The sequence below is a fragment of the Sturnus vulgaris genome, chromosome 19 (genome assembly GCF_052056855.1).
Source record: "Sturnus vulgaris isolate bStuVul1 chromosome 19, bStuVul1.hap1, whole genome shotgun sequence".
Lineage (NCBI taxonomy): Eukaryota > Metazoa > Chordata > Aves > Passeriformes > Sturnidae > Sturnus > Sturnus vulgaris.
This window is the reverse complement of record NC_142261.1, coordinates 11,194,234-11,211,076: the sequence shown is the minus strand read 5'-3', so window position 1 is coordinate 11,211,076 and position 16,843 is coordinate 11,194,234. Positions and strand designations below refer to the sequence as shown.

General features: G+C 42.7%; 1 protein-coding gene across 1 annotated transcript in view; it reads right to left on the bottom strand.

Moving 5' to 3' along the window:
• Positions 1-762: 762 nt before the first annotated feature.
• BCR (BCR activator of RhoGEF and GTPase) overlaps positions 763-16,843 on the bottom strand; it is a 98,619-nt gene continuing 82,538 nt past the window's right edge. Inside the window, exons 18-24 of the mRNA XM_014894700.2 lie at positions 12,917-12,976; positions 12,668-12,777; positions 11,711-11,850; positions 10,164-10,298; positions 9,506-9,611; positions 8,570-8,732; positions 763-7,864 (exon numbers count right to left, since the gene is read on the bottom strand). Coding sequence (XP_014750186.2) covers positions 7,775-7,864; positions 8,570-8,732; positions 9,506-9,611; positions 10,164-10,298; positions 11,711-11,850; positions 12,668-12,777; positions 12,917-12,976 — 804 coding nt within the window. The 3' untranslated portion in view covers positions 763-7,774. The remainder of the gene's footprint in view (positions 7,865-8,569; positions 8,733-9,505; positions 9,612-10,163; positions 10,299-11,710; positions 11,851-12,667; positions 12,778-12,916; positions 12,977-16,843) is intronic.

Genomic DNA, 16,843 nt, shown 5'->3' with positions numbered 1-16,843 from the left:
TTATATTCTACAGCCACACCATGGTCTGAAGTATTAGTAATAGTCATTGAGTTTCCCCTTCTTTGCCCACTTCAGGATAGTTTTAAACACTGCAGTTACATTTTTATCTACTCCCAAAGTTGCAATGCAGCCCTGTAATTTTTGTGATCCACACTTAATGAAATGGGCTAGAGAGCTTTCAAGCAGGTGTCTTTTTATTGTAGAAAGGTTTATATATTATATTAAATTTGGACTATATTCAAACAAATGTACTTTAATTACATTAATAATTTAAACAATAATTAAATAAAGCACCGAGTTAACTTGATTTAAGTAACTGATTCAGCTTCCACACTGATTCCTACAGAATCCCACTAATTTCATGCAGTGTTTGAAGAACTGGAGGCCAGGGTTGATTTCTTAGTAAATACAAACTACAGTTCAAGTGCTCTGCACACAAATGGAAAGTTGACAAAGTCTGAGATAGGCTGGGTTTTGAAGCAGAACCCCTACAAAAGGATTCATCCAGATCTGAACATGGACTGGGTTACTCAGCTATTTCTCTACCTTCCCTGTAAACTATTTTCCACACATTGAAGTTGTTTCAGTTTAGTTCTCTGTACTAACCTCTAAATTTTAGGTGATACAGCTTTTACCTTGGAAAACAAAGAAACAGCAGTGTAAAATTCCATGCCCCAAGCAAACTCAGCTGAATGCAATTCACACATTCAGTGTAATGTAGCCCCACTTTTATCTAAATAAGACCAAAAGAACCTGACAACATAGATACAGGAGATTTTATTTAACATTGTGTACAAAGAAAGGCTACAAATGCCTTAAGACATTTTTCCCCCAAATACAGTTTTTGGATCCCTTTTTCATACCACTTTTCTCAGAAAGTTAAAAAAAAATCTAGAATGACAATTTTTCCCTTTCCCCTTCTCTTTGGGCCTAAACTGAGAGATGTTTAGTAGCATGGTTTCAACACCTTTCCATATTAAACTATTAGGATTTGGTTTTCTTTCCCCAAAACAGAGCACTAGGAGATACTGAAGCACTAGCAACAGCAGGATAAGATGTCAAAAACTGACTCCCTAACATGGTAGTGTTAAAATAATGCCAACAGTATTAGCTCTGATGAAACCCAAAATTATCCAAACAATAACAAGTTGTCTTCTACATCTGATAATTTAGGACTAATTATATAATTTAATTGTATTTATATTTAAATAAATAGTCTTAACTCCTTGGAATTCTTCATGGATTATAAACATAATACTAGAGATAAGAACAAACTACAAACTTACATAGGCAAGAGAAGGCTGAGTTTTGGTTTGTTTTTTTTTTCTGGACAGATACAGAAAGGACAACATTTCAGTGTCCTGCTGTGAGATAGTTTTTAAATTCACCATTTTATTGTGATGCTTTTCAGTTATCCCAACACAGTAATTCCTTACCCTCTTTTTGCTACCTTGGTAATCACTTCTAGTATTCCTGAAACATTGGTCCCTGCATAGCTAAGTTTTATCCAGGATTCTGCAAGTTTTGTATGTGGCTGTGAAACCCAAGACAATACTTCTCTTAGGCTGTGAGAAGCAGTAAAGAAGGCAGGGAGTAGGAAAGGCTCTTGTGGAGAAATGACCTTTTGCTATGGCAGCTTTTACATTGCCATCTACACATGAAATAGGTTTCAGATATAGATCGGTTTTCAGCTATTTATGTAATCCCAAATTAGCGTTGTCCTTGTTTCTCCCAAAATGGGACTAAAATAGAGGAATTTTGAGCTACTCTAGATGAGCATTTGATGACTTGGTTGGGTGCAGCAAGAAGGAACTCAGAGCTGCCTTCTGAGCCCCATCCCACTGCCCCAGGGGAGACGGCAGCACCCAAGCAGCAGCAAGGCCTCGGGGTCATCTCCAGGAAGCTGCTGCCGTCTCCTTGCAGGCAGGAAGCCGTTCTGTACACAAGCCTGCCCTTTTGTACATCCACAGGGATATCAAATGCTGTGTGGTATAAATCATTCTGCAGATTAGAGAAACGGTTCATCTGTAGAATGTCTCAGATTCTCAGAACATCCTTCCACAGGGGAAAAGACCACAGCAGTTACACAAGCAAAAGCTCTAGTGCAAAATAAAATTTTCTCTATTCTGGTGAACCATTTTTGACAAGAGGTTTTGAACGTGATTGTGATTAAGACAAAACAATAGAGCAAACACTTCTGCCAGGCTTGGGTACTCTGTAATTATATTAATTCCCAAATATGCTTGAACAACTGTAAATAATAGAATTTTACTTAGCTCATGACACAGCCCTGAGTGAGCCCAGAGCTTTAGCAGTACCTAGTCCACTCTGCACAAGAAGACTGGAAATATTTTAATTATCTCCAGGGCTCTGCTCTGTAGCTGTGCTACAAACTGAACCTCTTGGTGTGGTAGTTGCTGGAGTGCAGAAAGATGTGAAGTGGTTCTGTTGGGGTCTGTCTTACTGTGAGATGAAGCATGGCAGCAGGAAAAAAAATATGTAAAAACTGCTGCAGGTTTTGCAGTGGTCTCCAGCAATGTCACTGTAAGATGGTAGCACAAAGAGAATCAACAGTGGAGGCAAACTAGGTAATTTAATTATTTTCTAATTCTTGACACGAGCATTTAAGAATTTGCTTGTCCTGAGAGGCATAAATCCAATGATACGGTCACAGAAGGGAGAATCAAGACAACACATACACTCAGGTTTGTTTTGGTCCTACTGCCCCAACCCTTCTTGTCATTACAGCTGTTGTGGCATTTTATCCTTGCAGCCCAAAACCAGACTTCTAGCTTAAACAGCACTCCAGCTTTGTGGTTCTGGGAGCTTTTTACTCCCTCCTCATGGTGGTGGTTCATCTGTGTTAACATACAGGTGCTATAGCTGCTTCCTCGGGGGGAAATGGTAGAGAGCAAGAGATAAGCTTTGCTTTCTTAGCACTGAACTGTCAATGTTCACTGGCAAGAAACAGGGCTTGCAGCACATCAGAACTGTGAGGCTGCTGTAGCTAAATTCCTGGCATTCTGTATTCATGTTTATTTACTGGCAAGAGAGTCTTTGCTCAGTTATCTAGGGCATGAGCCACCTTCTGTAACTCAAAATGAGAACCTCATTCTAGTCCCAAGCAATGTGACCTTGAGCAATTCCTAATTTTGCTTCCCTTTTCCATTTGTGTTGGTTCTGTTCCCTAAGGATTGTTAAGGAACAGTCTATTAACTGTCAGTGCTTCCTTTATAGCTTCTGTTGATTTTAAGGGCAATCCATGGATTTAATTCTATTCAATTAGAAAGTTCACAGAACACACATGAACATTTATTTCATCCTAGTTCAGAATGGAGAATTGCTAATACTAGTCCAAGTCTCCAGTATCTCAGTTGTACAGGCCCTGTGTTAAAGGAAGGGAATGGTACAATGTTTATTTTTCACTAAGAGTAGTAGGACAATGTTAGCAAAGTCTACAAAGAAAAACATCCCTGGAGTAGAAATTTAAGAGGGCATAAACAAGTGACTATCTACAAGAATTTGATTAATTTGATTGTATCTAGGAATTGCCCTTTCAGATTTTTCTTCTACAAGGAACAGAAATAAATTCCCTCCCCCAAGTTCCTGCACAAATGTATTGGTCTTCTGATATTACAAGTCCCTGTCATCATGAATTAAAGTAAAAAGAGAAAGGGGAAGCTTTTTTCTTAAAACATTTCCCATTTTATACTAAAATTTCCATAAGAATGCCACATCTGATAAAGTTATCCCAGTAGGTGACCAAGCACTGAAACAAAAGGATTACCTAGTGAGGAATTGGAGAAGGTTTGGGTTTTGCCATCAGACTTTAAACAGTTTTAAAACCACATCGGTCAGTTCACATTTTATACACACTTGAAAGAATGGCACATTAAGGTAAATGAACACATTGTGATGCCTTCCAGTGTTACACAGCTGACAAACTAATCTGGAGATCCACATCTGCCCTAAGGAACAGTCCATTTATTTAAATAAACTCATAGAAAACGAACAGGAACATCCATAAAACAGTTTGAAACAGGTAAAACGAATAAACTGTAGGAATCCTGCATCTGCCATAAGTGTGCTCTGTGTTTGCAGCACCACCAGGGCGGCGTGGTGCCGACGGCAAGGACAGGCACCACACTGCTGGATTGGCCCTCAGCTAGACACTGAAAAATAGCAGCATTAAAATACAGCCTGAAATAGCTTAGCTACTACCTCAACTGGTTAAAAATGTGCAAGAATAAAGAACACCAGCAGCATTTGAATGGATGTTTTTCAATTTGGTTTCTTACACTTCCCTCCTGTACAAAGCATACACAAACACAAAGCTGACTCTGAGATAGTAACTTATTTCTTGTCCATCTTTGAAAACTTTTCCCTTCATTTGCTTAACTTTTAAAAATTTTACTTAAAAACCTATTCAGTGTTAAAAAAACCCACGAGAATTTTAAGGTAGTTTCTAAATGCCAGGAAACTGATGCTTATTCCCCTATCTATCCTAATCACCTGAATTTCCTTAGCTGAAAATGGAAACGTTTCAGATTCCTGTTCCTGAAAGCGACATTTGTACAAAAGTCTCTCCAATACATCAGAAACTGAAGGAGCAAAATCCCCCAGTGCACACATAAAGGGTAACTTTTTGCTAGTTTGCTCTTGTGTTGTTTATATTGTACCTTTTAATATAGAAAATTAAAGAGTTCCGTTTTCTGACACAACTCACAAGGGAATGTATAAGAGGAGAAATCAGAAGGCCTTTTCTAAAGCCAAGTTTTTCATTTCCCTTTTTGTTTAAGTATGATAAGGCTTATTAAAAAAAATAAAGTAAAAATAAACCCAAGACACAAAAAAAAACCCCAATCAACATCCCTGGGGAAAAAAACATAAAAGCCTTTTGGAAATACTTAATTTCTGAAAACATAAGACTACTGGAAAAAAATTAATTGCAAAATTAAAGGAAATTCAAGAAATCAATTCTCGTATTTCAAATCAGTCCATGATTTCATCTTCAGCAATACGATCCACTATCTTTTCCAGCCCAAAATTACCAGCTTTGGGGAAAACATATACTTAACAGAAATAATTAATGGGTTAAGTTAAATTAACTTTTTTTTCCCTGATCCACATGCCTGCATGTTAGATAACATTACATTAGAACTGAGCATTGTAATAAGAGACTGACAGCAACAGCCTGTCACAGTAACCAAAGCAAAAGCAATTTTCTCATGGTTACATACTATAGATCAGTAATTTAATATTAAAATTAACTTCCTATATAAATAAAAATCAAAAAGTTGGGCAAAAGTAAATTGGCACAGTCATTATGATATTGCTTTCCAGTTTCAACACTGCAAGGAGCAGCCACAGATTCCAAAGACCAAAGGAAAAGGCTGTCACCCAGCACCAGGTGTAGCTTGGGTGTTTTGCCTTTTCCATGAAGTCATCAGCAGTGCTCCTGCCTCAGGTCCATCCCCCCGGCTGGGAGCAGGCAGGAGTGCAAGGATTGCTGTAGAGCTGCTGGGGAAAAGGGAGAACAAATAGAGAGAAACAAACACAGAGAATGCTTTACTGCTCTGCACTACATGGCTCAAGTCAATGGTTTTTCAGGACTGTAACTAATTTTTACCTTCAAACAGGCAAAAAAACCGAAAATAAAAATTAAAAAGATCAGTATCTTAAGCCTTCAAGTTTCCTTGCCTTCATTCCCTCCCTCCCCCATAAAGCACCTCCTACTACAGACAGTTTTTTCTTTTTTGCAGGTTCAGAAGATGGAATGTCATGGAAATACATACAAGAGAGAAGGAATTTCTAGTTGTACATTACATTACAAAGAGGTTTGCTCCCAGACCTAAGGAGGGAGGGATACTAAGCAATATTAAATTCCTATAAGAATCCTTACAAAGCATGCAAAATATTGATATACTCACAAAATTGAAATTTATATTTTTCCTTTCTGATTTTGCAACTTCACAGTACAATAATTTCTAATATTCTGCAGCAGTCAGATTTACAGTGACTACATAATCATTTCCCTTTATTTTTTTCTATTTGCTTGAAACACTCCTTTGCTATTTTTTTTTAATTGAGAGTTTGCAGATCACCCATCAGAAAATGTGCAATTCAGCACAAGAGGAGTTGCTTTCTGTGTCATATTTAGCTGCAAATGATATTGACAACCTGACCCTACAAATCTTTCAAAACCTGTCCCTCCCTCCCCTTTTTGTGCCAATTCCTTCCCTTGTCTTCCAGCTGTACTTTTCTTCTTGCCAGGATGATGATGGACAGATGCCACTAAATGGATGCTGCATAGCTGGGTAGGAGTAGTGGGGGCTGGAATAGCTGAGGAAAATGGCATCACTCCCACCCCCAGGATGTTTGGCACAGCTGCCTCTGGATACCAGCACTCAGATTCTGCAGTTTCCATTCCCTGCACAAATACTGCTGCCTTTTCCACCCCTGGAGCTTCAACTGATCTAGGGAGGGAAATACAAAATTGGTGTTTGGCCAGACCTTTTGTACTGCTAGATGGAGTTCCACAGAAATTTCTCCACTGCTCTTAATTAAAATAGAGTTGGAATTTCTGAAGAATCCACAATGCATGACACTTGCTAGATTGTCCATAAAGTACATTCGGGAATTTTTTCAGAGCATTTGTATCTATCAGAAAATGACTCTTGTAGAAACAATGCACAAAGCTTCCAAAAATTCAAGTATCAAAAAAAGAGATGTTCTGATAAAAGTCTGGAGTAAGCAGCCAGCCAAACTGAGAGCCATTGATTTTTTTTTTTTTAAATCCAAAAATTCTTCAATTACTTTTGCAGAGATAACATATTTTCTTTGGAGTGTTGGGAATTAATAGTCTTTCCAATTAATTTTCATTAAGTTTGGTGGTCTAAGGAATGTAGCAATCCCTCCTGGATAATATTGCCCCTGCTTTTATAGCAAACAAACAACAGAATCACTGACTGTTATCCTCCCTGCCTCTCTTTAATTTGCTGTATTTATTTATTTTATTTTGTTGAGTCTGTCTCAACCCAACAAAACCCATCAGAAGTGCAACATAGGCAAGAGCAGGGCATCTCCTTCCCTGGGGTGTACAAACATTTCTATGGGAAGGGCTGGGTGAGCCGAAAAACCATACAAACAACAACAAAAAAAACCCAGCCCCCAACCAGATAACAGTTCTAGCTGTACATAAAACTCTTTGATTTCTTAAGAACCATATTCAAATCAAGACTTGAATTTCTGTGGAGAGAATTTTAGATCCCAGACCCTTCTCTTCTCCTTCCTCTTGCAAAGCAATGCTATTTTTTGTGGCCTCGAACAGTACTTGAAAAACAGCAGTTATTAAAGACACAGTTGTGAGATATCCTTTAACGCCCCCTCTCCCAAAAAGGGGTGTCCTATCAAGTGGTCCAGTAGAAATCTTGAAGTTTCTTTATGATAAATTAAATCCATAAAATGAGGAATACCTTCTGTCACATTCCCAACAAGAATAATCGCCACACTCAGTGGTGCTTTAGTCCAAGTGTCTATTGCTCCTTCTAGTGGAGATCCCACACAGCTCCAGCTCTGCTTAGTTCTGGTTCTACCAGCACAAGGTCTTTCTCCATTCTCTCCAGCTTATGTCTGGTTAATAAACAGCAGAAGCATTGAGGGCTGGAATTCCCCAGCACAGGAACAGGCCAGTCCAAGGAAACACCAGTCATCTTTTACCCAGGGTGACAAGTTATGCCAAAAGCAGTTTGTGTCCTGTTGGTACCGCAGGCACCTACACCTCTGTGGAAAAGAGAATGCTTTGCCTTTTGCTGTCCGGAGTAGGGATAGTCTCTAGCTGCAGGAAGTACAGAAGAACTTGAACCTGGAAAGAGAAATGACAAGGTAATACTAAAGCCCTGTAAAAACTCATTCTCATCCTGGTTGTGTGAGAGCTGGTGATATAGCTCTGCAACATCTAGCAGCTGTGCATAATGCACTGTATAAAAGCAACAGAAATAGTAGAACTTGCAGTGCTTCAGAGACACTCTTCTTAGATTCCAGGTGGGAAAATGGTGCTGCTGGTTCCAGCACTGAAAAATCTAGAATTTGCCATTACTCAACGGAGCAATACAAACCAGTCTGACTCAGTGACATGGGCTCTGTGCTCCAATCCTCTGCATAGCCTTCAAAGGCAGCAGTGACCAAAGAATTTTGTTGTGCATCAGTGAAGGTGGTTTAAGTGCCGAGGAGCACTGTGGAAACACTGCCAATTCTTTTATCCCAGGCCAGCAGCGTGGTGCTGGGACACAGCTCCCCAAAAACTCTTCCCATGCATGAGCAGACACAGGATACACACACACACGTTCCTTCATGAAAAGCCATATTCATACAGATGCAAATTGACCTGCTTGAAGGAACACTGTCCTACAGAAAGACTAAAATGTCTGTGTGAGGGCAAAAGTTGTTTTATGTTTATCCAAAAAATGACCATGAAAACCCAGCAGGGTTGCTGAGCCAGGCCTGCCACAGGATTGTGCTTTCCCAGAAAGCATCTTCACAAGATGGAATGGCACATTCAGGATTTTACCTGGGACATGACTTCTAGTGACCAGCTGTCAGTCATGGTGATGGGCTGTGTTGGGTTAGCAGGGATTTTACTGTCCTTCTCTGAAGGTCTGAGCAGTGTTGGTCCAAAGACAGTGGCAAGATTATGCAGGGACATCTTGTTCACGCTTTCCCTCTCAGCAACCCTGGGAGAAGAAACAGTGCATAAGGCAGACCTTTATAAATGAGAAACTGAGGCACAAAGTTTAAGAAATTTGCCTAAGGGGTAGAAACATAAGCAAAGCCCAGATTTCCTGGATTTTAATCCAGAATCTCAATCACAAGATGATCTTTCATGTCTCCAGGGACAGTCTCTGGTATGTACAACATACTTATGCAAATCAACACATTGGGCAAGCATTAAGTCAGCTTATTGCATTAATGTCAAATGAATGGCAATACTTTTTCACAGTCACAACCATATTACAAAGACATAGACAAAATCAGAAAGACTTGACTACAAAAGGAACTGAAATTGCAGTTAGGCAAAGTGATGCAATTTAGAAAATAGATCATAGTGGATTTCAGACACCTTCTGAGACAAGGTTCCCTAGACCTTAAATATGGCCAAAGCTTCAGGGTTTATACAGAAACCTTTCCTGGTCTTTGTATCCAGATGCAGGTGCAGTCTCAGTGACACTGCAGCAGGAATTTGCATTTGCGATAGACAAGCACTGACTCTTTTGTTACCCCTTTCCTCCAGTTCTAATCCTTTTTCAGTATGAGTGGGAATGGAATTCAGGATTTACTGCCTCACTAAGTGAGTATGAGACAATAGTTATCTGATGGGCATTCACAGCAGATCAGCAAATACTTCTTCATTTCTGTGATTCAGCAGGTATTTAAAGAAAATGCTCCACTTTTCCAAATAGCCAGTGCTTTACACATTAAATGCATTTCTCAAGGAACCACATATTACCTTTTTAAATGGTCCAGAAGGAAAAGGAATGTCACAAGGTTGGGTTCTGGAAGCGATAGCAACAGATTCAACATACAGCTCTCCTTTGCAACAGGATCTGAAAGTGCTACAAGACAAAAAACAAGACATCACCACAGGCAGCAAGTTAGAATCTGAGTGAGCCATGTCCCAGAACAGCCAATACAGATGGCCCCAAAAGGACTGTGACTACATCATCATAGGCTGGAAGGTCAGAGTTGCACATCAATACCCCACAGTGTCTTGCTCCTTTATTTCACCAATGCATTAAGAATCCTTTTCTCTCAAGCAGTTCAAGTGTTTTGAGGCTTTCAATCCTTGATGTTTTTCTCTGCATTAAGATAAGATGAGGTACATATCCCCCTCCCCTCCAAAGGGGGCTACCCTGAAGCCTTCCTGGGTGGTGAGTGTGCACAGCCCCAGCAGGCAGGCTGACAGGAACCAAAACCTGGGCCTTTGCAGCTCACAGAGCAGCACAGCAGGCACCCACACTGCACCCCGTGGGAAGGCAATGCCATTCTGAGCTCCATTCCCCTCCCCTCCCAGCTCATTCCAGGCTTTTATCCAGCACTGTAAATATGGGGTTTATGATGCTTTAAGAGCAGTCTCCATTATCAAGGGTTCCTTGTGCTGCACCTACCGATGCCCTCAGCAAAGTTGGGGTACAGCTCATCTGTGAAGAGGGGTTCTGGCAGCTCCCGGAAATACAGCTTGAGGGTGCCTGCAATGGCATTAACGTCCATCTCACTCATCATCACTGACACATCCTTGTTATCTGAAAGAGGGGAGAGTAGAGGAAGGGTAAAGGAACTGCTGGCCTTGCATTCCTTCTTTTCCTCGCTTTGGGTCTGTTTATCTTTTGTCTCTGCCCAAATAGCTGAGAGTTTTCCTGTTTACATTTCTCTGGATTAAATGAGCAACCTTCCAGCTGAGAAGCACTGCACAAATAACTGCAAACACTTCATTGCTTTACATCAAGCCAGGGAACCTCACCCTCCCAGGACTAGCTGTGCTGTGCCAGTGACATCAACCTGATCTGAACAAGCCTTACTTGACTGTATTTATATGCATTTCAACTTTTATTACTGACAGCAGATGCTACTCCAATTCTCTGCCTCTAACACCTTAGAATAAGAAATTCTGAGATTCTCTAACACCCCACTGAGTGTAGCTAAGGCAATTCAGGGCTTACTCAGTTTTGTTACTATTAAGAACAACAAAACCACCCCCTCTCCCTAAGCTAAACACCAACCAGCACTGGTTTCATAAAGCAGTGTAAACCAGTATTTATTAGAAATGAAAAAAGTTGTTTTTCAAACTGTGAAAGACCCTTACTTGCACTAGCACCATTCATCAGTGGTTTTTGATAGCTTAGGGTGATTGAAAACACAAGAAGGAAATCTCCCTAAAAACTGAAAGAAAAGTGCAGGGAGGGTGAATTTGGATGTCTGGCACAGATCTTATGACTTTTGGAGTGTGGCTTGAACAGTTCTTGGACCATCACATGGAAGCTGGAAGTAGGGCAAAATTTCACTTTTTGTACTTCAGCAATTTGGAAGTGTTTCACCTGCTTGATCTCAGGTGCCTTTTGGGACAAACAGGCCACTCTTTTAAAAGCAGGACCAGTAAGGAGCCTTTTTCTGCTCAAGAGCAAACAGAGCTTTGCAGAGGTTGCTCAAAGTGGTCTAATTTTCTAAGCCTGTGCACATCAGTCCAGGTGGAGTTCAGTCCAGATGGAGTTAGGGAGAGAAGCCCTGACCACTCAACCCCAGTTTCATAAATGCTTCTCCTCGTTCTAAGGAGCATGGGCTTTCACAAAAAATACTTTAAGGACTTCTATTAATTTGGACACTTCACAACAGTGAAGGAATTATGACTTCTGATTGCTGATGTTTCCCCTTAGAGAGGTGTTTGCCATTTACAAAGATTTGGCAAGGCTTTACTTTCATGTCTGCTGGGAAGAATAAAAAAAGCATGGTTTGGTACAAGGATCCATCCTGTTGTATGTCTTGGGTTATATCAGTAAACAAAATATGCAGCCAGGGTTAAAATTATTTTCCCTGAGTGAGAATCTCTACTTTTTAATGCTTCTTGAGCAACAGAAGATTAAAAATAGCACAGCCACCTGACAGGGAGCTCAGGCAGGTTCCCACAGAGCAAAGAGAAAAATCAGACACAAATACTTACTGACATCAAAGGCAGCTTTCAAAGCCTGGATGTCGGTTGCAACCCCGGAGACGCGATAGATCCCCACCTCCTCCATCCCGCGCCGCTCGATCTCCTCCACGCACTGCCGCACGATGTACGGCACCTTGGACCTCTCCCTCCTGAGCAAATCACACACAGAAGGCTTCAGTTCAGCCCAGGCCCTCCGTGCCTGTTCCCAGCATGGCTACAAGCACCCCAACATTTCCCTGTGCAAACCTCTTCTGGAAAATGGGTGGTAGGAAGTCTGAGCAGGCAGTCAGGACTAAGCTGAAAAACTCCTTTTAGAACTTCTCTAGTTTTCTAGGGTTTTCTGACTGCCTCAGCCTGGCTCTGGCTGTTCTGCAGCTTCCCTGAGCACTTGAGCTCTTGGCCAGGTCCCAGTGCCCCTAGAGCCTGCGACTCTGCCCAGGTAATCAGAGGATTCCCAAACAGCCCTTGGATACATAACAACTCTGTTGCTTTCAAACTCATGCAATTCCATGGGGAGGAAATACCACACTTCCCAAACCATACAACAGAACAAACAGGTTTCTGCTGGCAAATGATTCATGACAAAAGATCAGGGGTTAAAATAATACAATGGGATCCAAAGACCTTGAACATTTTTGATTATGGAAAGGAAACACCACTGTTCAGTGGCTCTGGAAATTTGTGACCATGTCAGCTAACTACAGAGAAGGCAAGGGCAAGGGGGATTTCCGGAATTTGGAAGAGTGATAGGCTGTCAGTAAAGAGCCTATGTGCACAGTTTTTTATCTCTGTAAAAATGAAGCTCAGGGATTGTAAAGCATCTCCTGTCTGCAGCCACATCTACACTCCTACACTAGTGGAGCAGGCTGGACTGCCAAACCCCTCCGGGGGACACAGGCAGGTGCACCCCACTGGCCACTTGTCTTCCTGAAACACAAGGGGGACAAATGTGACCCATGAGCTCACTTGGTGACAATCGCAATCTTGACCCCAAACACGCCCGTCTGCTTGCGGGACGGCATCCTTTTGAGGCTGAACTCCCGACTGGTGAACTTCACTGACAGCTTCACTTCCACCTGAACCAAAGACAACAGCTGTTACTTTTTAAACATTTTCTTTTCTTTTCTGTTTTTTTTTTTTTCATGCTGCAATGAAGAGCAAAGAAAGCCCACAGGAGGTACAGAAGCAGAGCTAATTTCTGTTTGCCACACTTACCCCGTTCATTGAGATCACTGTGCGCTGCCAATCTTTGTCCTGCAGTGCCTGCGGGTCCAGCTGGAAAACAGAAGTTACCCATGAGCTAGGAGCAGACTTCAGAGACACCAGCTAGCCTGGAAGGCTTCTGCAAGTGAGCAGAGCACAACCACTTTTACATTGTTATTTCTTTTCCATAGGAAAACCCACATTTCAAAGTTTCCCCGGTTTCAGGGAAACCAAATTTTGGATATTGTGAAGCTCTCCAAACAGGGCTGATGAGGAGCTGATGAGGCTTCATACACAAAAACCCAGCAACATGAGAGCAGTGTCTGCTCAACAATAAAGACAACCTCAGCGAGCACAACCAGTATTTGAATCTTCTGAGAAATCATGGAAAGTTGTCCTTCAACCAGCCTATTCCTTTTCTATTCTATTTGAGAACAGAGGCAGGAAGAACACCAGGGCCTGCTACTGCAAGCACTCATTAAACAGAAACAAGTTCCAATCTCGAATTTTCAGCTTTGCTTGATCTCGAGTGGACAGTTGTGAGGCTGGGAAGCAGCTGACTCAAGTGCTAGAATGTCACCCAGCAATTCTACTACTGCCTTGGGAGAGCCCAAACACATCCAAAGGCCTGAGAAGTGGCACTCAGCTCCAGGGAGACTGGCAAGAAAGAGGAGGAGGTCTGCCTGGGGGCTTGATCAGCCATTAGAACCAGTCAAAGCAAGAATTTGGTGCCTCCTGAGACAGCTTTGTAACACTTGGCTCTTGAACATGGAGAAACAGTAAGACCAGAGGCAACTGCAGCAAACTCTGTTTTGAGTTTACTGCTGTCAGCAAACAGACAGTCATAACCAGAGCTGCTTTGCAGCACAGCTCCCCCCTCTCACAGAGCCCCGTGCAGGGCCAGAGAGCTCTGGCAGGGAAATCCTGGAACAATGGCAGCTGCAGGAAATTCTGGGAGAGCTTAGACACGGTCACGGTTGCATGCAGATCATCAGCCCAGTGCTGCTGACAGCTACAGAGACAAGTCTCCCTATGCCCTCCCCCACTCCCCAAAGAAAGGCAAGCAGCAGAGTAAAGTTCCTCCCTGCTTTCTCCTACTGCACAGACCCCAAGCAGCAACAGAAAAAGCGAGGCCAACCTTATCCCTGCGCACTCTGTTACGGACGTGAGCCCACAGCGGGATGCTGCCAGCACACACACGCTTCCCTGCCGAACTGCACCGGCTCCTGTAGCTGCAGCGCCGGCAGAAACTCCTGAAGAGCCCTTGTAAGGAATTGTCAGTAACCAGCAGGTCCCACATTCCGGGACTGTGCAAAGTTCCAGGGCGCCAATGGGCAGCAGTGCTTGGCTTCAGTGCCTCAGCGACCCCAAACACAGGACTGCTTGCCAAGGGGGTTTGCTTTTAACTCCAGCAGAACAGATCCGCCCCCGCTGTGGGGCTGGCCAAGGGCCCTCCGAGCTGGCCAGTTTGTAGGCTGTTCTACCCTGAACTTCCGTGCTGGAAGTTTGATTTCTTTCAACAACTGAATTCTTTCCCAGAATCAAGAGGAAACCATTTCTGAAGTGTCTGGTTTCCTATGAGGAGCAACCATGCTAAGAATTCCTGAAAGCTTGATCTCCAGCTCTGAAGAGTCATCTGGTTAAGCTGCCAAAATGGCCCTGCTGATGGACACAGTCACAGCCAATCCTCTTGCTGGGAACCAGTTTTCCATATGCTTTTAGAATGGAGTCACTGAATGTATTATTTATAGCAAGGAGCTATATATTTATAACTGAGGACTAAAGGGGAAAGAAGGTTTGAATGTTTGCCAAAAACTTTAAAGGGAGAGTCCAGCAGAATCCAGTTACAGTTTATTTAAGCTAACAGGTATTACTGGGTATGTGTCAGTAATGACCAGGGAATTCCTGCCACTGCACAAAACAAAAGCAACTAAAAAGCTATTAAATAATACAAGCCAAACACCATCCTGTTCTGTCTCAAGAGTGACTTTTATGCTGCTGCAAAGGACTAGCAGAAGCAGAGTGCTGGAGCTGAGAACTCATAAAGATTTTTCCTTGCTGAAGCTGAGAGCTCACAAGCTGAGAGCTTGCTGGATAACTGCTGAGGCTGAGCCAGGACTATGAGTAAACCACCATGTACCTGCTGCTGCCTCTTGCTCCCTTGTTTCTGTACTCTCCTGCTGAGCTGACAGGACCCCTGCACTCCCTCCTACTGTTTGACTCCTGCTGGAGAATGCCTTCTACTGAATGGGGCTAGCCAGGGACAGGCACCAGAGCTGGCTGACCCAGCCAACCCTGCATAAATCACTGGCAATAACAACAGCAATTAAGGGGGGGAAAAACCCAAACTCTCCCAAGGTGCTTTCTAAACAACAAAGCAAAATGATGGAAGCTATTAAAAGAGCAAAGCTTGAATAAACTCTCAGCAACAATAAACTCTCAGCAACACTGAGTGAGACAGGAAGATCAGGTCTAACAGTCTGATAAGTCACAGCAGGACGTAACAGAGTCAACAGGAAACCAAGAAATGTCACTGAGACTTCAATGAAGCTTCAGTCGTGGTCCCAGCTGATGACCAGCCTTCTGAGACCAGCAAGAGCAACAGAGGGAAAGGGCAGCTGCAGCAGGCAGGGAGAGAGCACACTGAGGACAATGAGCTAAGCAAGAGTGATGCTCCAGCAGAGGACAAATGGGGCCATGCTGTCTTCTGGCCTGATTTGGAGATCAGTGACCTGAAAGAAGGAACACTGAGTAGAGGAATGCAATCCACGGCCAGCATGGCAAAGGGAGGCAGCTCAAGCAGGAGAGGCACAGTGTAACTGCTGCCTCTGCATCTGACAGTGGAATTTACTGCTCCTCTACACAGCTGCTCCAAACAGTTGCTTGGTTTGAGTGACCTGCCCCATCTCCATTGAAGCAGAGCCACTGTGTGTTGTTTCCATGCTCTGTGCAAATAGGACAGACCTGCTAAAACCCTCACAGACTGTACCACATGGGCATGTTTGCACAGTCCCCACCAAAAGCTTATGCTGAACAGGAAAATACAAACCAACCACTCTGTCTGTTTACTGCTCCCTCCAGACACCCTGTGGCCTTCGGTATTTGCAATGGCAAGCTACAGCCCCAAATTCACTAATGAATCAAGCCAATACCTCTCTGTATCCTGCCCAAAACACAACAGAACAAAGCACCACAGGGGTTTCTGAGTGCAGCTCTCTGGCCTTTGTAGCAGCTCAGCACTGAATCCAGACAGTGCACAGCAGTCAGGAAAGGCTGAGAGTGCACAGCAGCTGGTGAGAACCTGGAAAAAGGCAAACTGGGGATGCTGCTCTGGCAAATGCAAGCCAGGCACTAGGAAGGGTGTCTATGCTCTGCCCTGGGAAACCACCATAGAGAGCTTGATCATGATTTCTTTTTCCCCAGAAAGAAAAGAAAACATGCAGAAGAAGGGAAAAACAAAGAAGCCTCAGTGGAATTAAAAGAGCATGGACTGTGGAACATTAAGGTTAGTGTGTTTTATATATTCATTCACATTACTTTTTCTCTTTATTAAATTTCCCAGGCAACTTTACACTCCATCAATTTTGAATTGTAACTGATGTGACATACATGTTGTCAGAGTCTCACTGCTGCTGGGAACTCCCAGTCCTGCCATAACCCCATTCTTCTCACAGCTCCCCACTGACAGGTTAATCTTTCCTACCATCACCCTTTAGCCATGACCCATTGCCTTCTTCATTTCACCCCTATTTTCATTGCTGGGACAACGTTCTGCTTCAGCAAACTTAAAATAAGCTTGAGTGAGTAAAAGGTTTCCAAGTCAACACTCGGGAGCTACTGCATTGGACAATCTGGTTTACATGGAAAACAACTTAATGCCTGAAATAGCCATGGGCCCTGCTATGAGACATCCCAGATAATTAAGATAAGAGTGATTGT